The sequence below is a fragment of the Halyomorpha halys genome, unplaced genomic scaffold, assembly GCF_000696795.3.
Source record: "Halyomorpha halys isolate HHAL.00 unplaced genomic scaffold, Hhal_1.1 Scaffold228.1, whole genome shotgun sequence".
Taxonomy (NCBI): domain Eukaryota; kingdom Metazoa; phylum Arthropoda; class Insecta; order Hemiptera; family Pentatomidae; genus Halyomorpha; species Halyomorpha halys.
The window spans coordinates 511,281-516,684 of record NW_027107268.1 but is presented as its reverse complement, the minus strand read 5'-3'; the positions used below and the strand labels follow the sequence as shown (position 1 = coordinate 516,684).

The following is a 5,404-nucleotide window of genomic DNA, read 5'->3' as shown; positions in this document are numbered from 1 at the left end:
TTTATTGAACTATTTATTGAGTTTTACAGTGAACTTAGTTAATTGTTTTATTTAACAATTTTTTTTTGCAAAAAGAGATTATATTCGGTTCTTAAAGTTAGAAGACATAAAGTTGAGTGTACCTGAGAGCCTCCTTCCGTCGCGCAGCCTGGAAGCCTCCTGCCTATTGGCCGCCAGGATGAAGTCCGGTAGAGTGGCCTCGGTGGTTTTCCTGATCGGCTCCATCCTGAGCCACTCGTACTTGCCAGGACCTACTTGAGAAGGAGGAGTGACCATGGCATCCAGTTGGTTGCCGCTCACGGCCGGCGGGCTGTCGTGCAGGACGTTGTTGATGACCCGGGCGTTCCTCCAGACGTGGAACCTGTCCTCCGGGGAGTCGGGGACTCGTATTCCAGTCACTACCGGGATCCCGTCCTCCATTTCCAAGCTCCTCGCCCTGAACAAAACGTACAATGATTATTTATTTTTTGTTGTGGATTCGTTCATGGTTAATCAGCAACAAACCATATTATTTCTACAATTTACATTTATTTTGTTTTGATAGCCAAAGAATTAATTTGAGCAAAATTAATATAGATCTATTTATCCCTATACATTTAATGATGAATACAAAATGAATGTGAAATATCATTAATAGAATAGCGAGTATTAGTTGATGTTCGAAATGTCATTATCTCTTGAAGGAGATCATAACACCAAAAATAATAGAAAAGAAAAGTTCCTAAGCCATCCTTCCTCATTAGCACTGGTCTTTTCTTACCTTTCAACTAGGAAGAGGACGATTAATTAAGAAAATTAGTCAAATCCAGCATCATTTTAAAAGTGACAAAAAATAGAAATGAAGATACGTCTTAGTAATAAAGCATTAAGAGAACCTTAAATAACAAATAAAAAATTACACTAAATCAAAAAAGGACTACATATTTGATAACTCAGAAAAACAGTAACCTATCCTAACGGACTTATTAGTACAAGAGCCCAAGAGAAGAAAAAAGGCAGCTATATCACCCCAATTTTTTATTACTTTAATGAAAACTATGTATAATTACTAGTCGAAATTGATGAGTCTGCAAAGTATAGGTAGGGGGAATATAAAATGGCGGGTTTTTAAAAACGTAATCATTTTTTTTTATTCGGAGCTCCTTATCTTTGTTCCTAGGTACAACACAAGAAAACGTAATACAACATCATTGAAAGTAGAATAAATTTGCTAAAATATTAGCCCTAATAGAGATATTTACGTTCAATAGTTCCCCAGCTATAGTCTTTTAAAAAGCAACATTTCCTAAAAACTGCAATGAAAATTCAGATGTTAGTGAATTTATGTTATATTCATTTGCTACTAAAGTAAGATCTCTGAAAGTTCTTAACTCATTTACTTGTTTTTTTTTGTTTTTTTTAATAGGGAAATAAATTCTCTACAAAACAAATAAAAGAATGAGATTATAATAGTTTACCGTAATTATATATGAGAAGGTCGGGGGCAACGGTCAGCAAAAAATACATAAATAAAAAAAACTTGTTTATTAATGATGTATTGATTTTTTAATGCAGAATAAATTTGCTAAAACAAGAGCCCTAATTGAGCTGTTTACATCCAATAGTTCCCAAGATAGTTTAAAAACAAAACAAAAAAGCAATCAGTACATAAAAATTGTACTGAAAAAGTAGATAGTTAATTCATAGTAAGAACTCTATATCTCATAAACCATGAGACGTATAGATGTCTCTTAACACTCAAATCAAAGCTTGTTTAATGGACTATAAAGTAGTTTATGACCTTTATCTTCGCTAGAGTAGTAGTTTTTATGATACTTACTAAAATACATTAATTTCTATTTGTTCGGAAAAAAATTCATATCCATATTCATATGTAGATATCATAAATACTACTATCCATACGAACATTAACGTTGTTCCTTATGGTATATTAAACTATCTTTAATTTAAGTGCTGGCAGATATGCATACATGATATTTTTATATCTTGGCTAAAAAAATATAAGAAAAACATTCAGTATCTTTGTTAATAATTGTCTGACTTTAATGATTTTGTTTTTTGAGGTGAAGATGGTTGGCGGTTTTTCCCCTTGTTTAGGTAATCTCAATATATGTTATATTGCCTCATATACATTATGTACAAAGATGTATACATTTTGAGTTATGAGCAATTAATGTTAATGTTTTGTTTTGAATGTTAATTTTGATCATAAATAATTTTCCTACAGGTTAAATCCAGGATTTGAATGGCTTGACGACACTGAACATATAAAAAAAACATCGTTTTTGGTTATGAATTTTCATAGATCTTAAATGAGTAATAATTTTTTTTTTTCCGATCCCTCTAAAACAGAAAACAAAAACATGAATTAGCAAGTTGCATTGCGTATTTGTTACATAAATGAGATTACATACAAACATTTTCTACCGATGGTACAACCAGTAACAAAGAAACATTATATTTTTATTTATATAATTATATATAATTTATCCTCTTTAATTTTACTTCAAATAACTATGTTTTTTTATTTACACAAATTAAAAAATGTCTGATACTATATCTGTTATGAGGCATATTGCAACGAGCAAAGATATGATAACAAAAGAGCGTGGGTTCGAGGATGTTGACGGGCAGTGCATTATCATTACCTAGCGAAATATGAATCAGGTAAACAGAGTACAGAAGAGTACATCGGGTTTTTAAAAAAAAATTATAAACTAAATAAATATAATGTAAGGGAATTGAAGAAAGTCAATAGAATCTAAAATTTATAAATGACTATATTCTGTAAATTATGGACTACTAAAAATCCACAAGAACAGATGCCTTTTTGTTTTTTTCAATAAATAGTGAAATTATTGTATGTTTGTATGTTTGTGTAATATTGTATTATGATAGAAATGTCAGAAAAAAAAGAAGGCAATCTAACATTTTTAAAAATTAAATAAAGTACTATATCTTAGGGGAGCGCGGTGGCACTATGGTAAGACATGATACTACTAACTCCAAGAGGACCTGGTATCGAATTCGGCAGGTCAGACAGTTATTTACTGTTTCACTATAACCGAGAGTCAGCCCTGTGGGTTATGAAGCCCTAGCCCCATAAAGTAGGTATCCTTAATTGGGTAAAAATCTAACGGTAGAGCTAGATTCTGACATTATCTCTTTGCACAACCGTTGGTCTAGTGACTGTACTTCCTTACAAAGTACTACACCCTTAACCCTTTATGGGTTGCAGCGGTACAGATCTAATTTAATTTACTATATCTTCGGCCTGCACTAGCAACAATAAATATCCCAATTCCAGCTTCTAAGTAAATGAGTTTCAAAGACAAACTGAAGGAAGGACATATATTGTTGTAGTATAACAAAATAGCTATAGGATTCTGATATATGAAATTTTATTCTTTGTCAGAGAGGAAGAAATATGTAATATAATTACATATTTCTACATGATTTACTTTATTTAATTTATTATTTTTATTTATATCAGAACTTGATTAAGGATGGCTACATGAAAAATTATAAATTTCCAATGCTGTATTTACTGAAAGTTACATCGACCTTTTCATTAAAATCGACAATTCCACTTTATTGAATCGATTTTTCATATTTTATCTCGGCATATCAATGTACAATTAAGTGATGTTTAATATCAGATAGGTCTAATTCCCACTGAAATAGTGTGACAGGTTTTTTAATTTATAAGAAAAAACTCTAAAAAATATAAACAATTCTTGTTGTTAACAATAATAAACAGTAGATTAATACAAAATATTTTGAATTTTAGGAATAACTGAAGGAGAAAAAAGGAAAAAATTCAAAGAAGGAAAGCCGAGAGCAAGAATCTCGAATACATTAGAGCAGTTTATCTTTTATTTTATAAGTATTATATTCTTGGAAAGAACAAAATTTATATATGTTATTTTCATCCCAAGAAACGCTAAAATACGAATTTAAATAGCAAGAGGAGAATAAAAAACATTTTTCCTAATTTTGCGGCTTCTCTGGTTTTATTTATTTATTTTTATTATTACCAATGAAGCGTAATAGTACATTAAATTAGCTTTAATTAGAGTCATAATAGACATTTGTACGTCGAATGGTTTTTGAGATATGGATTTCTCAAAATTAATTCACTAATTAATTGGCTTACACTGGCTTTTTAGTGCATTTTTTTTTTAATGAAATGTGGCTTTTTAAAAAGCTATATCTCTGGGACAATGTAACTGAGTGGCTCTACTAGGTCTAATATTTTAGAAAATTTACTCTTCTTTATAATTTTAAGGATCTGGAAAGCCCAGGGTGAAAAATCTTTTTTTTTATCGCTTTGAAACAGCCGCCATTATTTATTCCTCCTTCCTATACTTGGCAGACTCATCAATTTTGACTAGTAATTATACATAGTTTTCATTAAAGTAATATCAAATTGGGGTGAGATAATTGCCTGTTTTTGACCCCGAGTCTTGTACTATATAATGATTACAGTAGATAAGCTCACCTGTTCCTCTTCTCAGGCTTCACGTATATCTCGGACCTTACGTTGACCGGGGGCGGGACGCGGATGGCGCGGGCCTCCTGGGGCAGGTTGGCGGGGTTGGGCGGGGGCGGGATGTCGCCCACCCTGCGCCCCGTCCGCTGCGCCACCACCAGGCTCGCTGTGCCGCCTTCGCGGGTGCGGACCGTCACCGTCTCGGTGGGCCCCAGGGACCGCCCCACCTTGAGCTGGGTCCGCATGGTCTGTGGCACCTGGCGGTCCCCCTCGCTGCCGTAAGCGCATTCCGTGGACAGTAGCAGCAGCACTGCTAATAGTCGCATCTGAAACAAATAATGATATGTATAAATATAAATAATCAGTTGCAATCCTACAACATAAGTTACAAAGGCCTTTTCGCTAACACTATATCCTTTTTTTTTAGGAACTTATCTTATAATTATTTAATACAATCCAAATGAAAGGATAATACAATATGCTGAAAAGGAAACATAAGACTAAGGCAGAAACCATCTTACTGCTGAAAGTTTTGAGCAATTTTTTGAAACTAAACAGTTTACGATGGAAAATGGTTTTACAAAATTTATTATATACCAGAACGGTTTAACTTATGTAATACAAATATTTAGTTATTTTGACTTTTCATCTTCTCCTTTTCAACAATATTAACCGACGTTCCGGAATACTTCACTAATTTGAAACAATTAAATAATAAATATGAAAATAAAACCAACTTTAAACACATTATTTAAATTATTAATTAAAAATTCGCACTTATTATTCAATTTCAGCTTTGTACGACTTCACATTTTTGTGCTAGGCTATTCACACACACACAAACATGGAGACCATTGTTGTGAGACTTCGAACAAAGGAGACCTAAGAACGTGTATGTCCATCGAAAACTCC

At 32.7% G+C, this 5,404-nt stretch overlaps 1 protein-coding gene across 1 annotated transcript in view; it reads right to left on the bottom strand.

The window, feature by feature from the left end:
- Positions 1 to 5,404, bottom strand: part of LOC106679882 (uncharacterized) — a gene marked incomplete at its 3' end in the record, with an annotated part of 91,387 nt that overhangs the window by 8,949 nt on the left and 77,034 nt on the right. Inside the window, 2 exon segments of the mRNA XM_067045558.1 lie at positions 123 to 436; positions 4,502 to 4,818. Of these exon segments, the coding sequence (XP_066901659.1) occupies positions 123 to 436; positions 4,502 to 4,818 (631 nt within the window).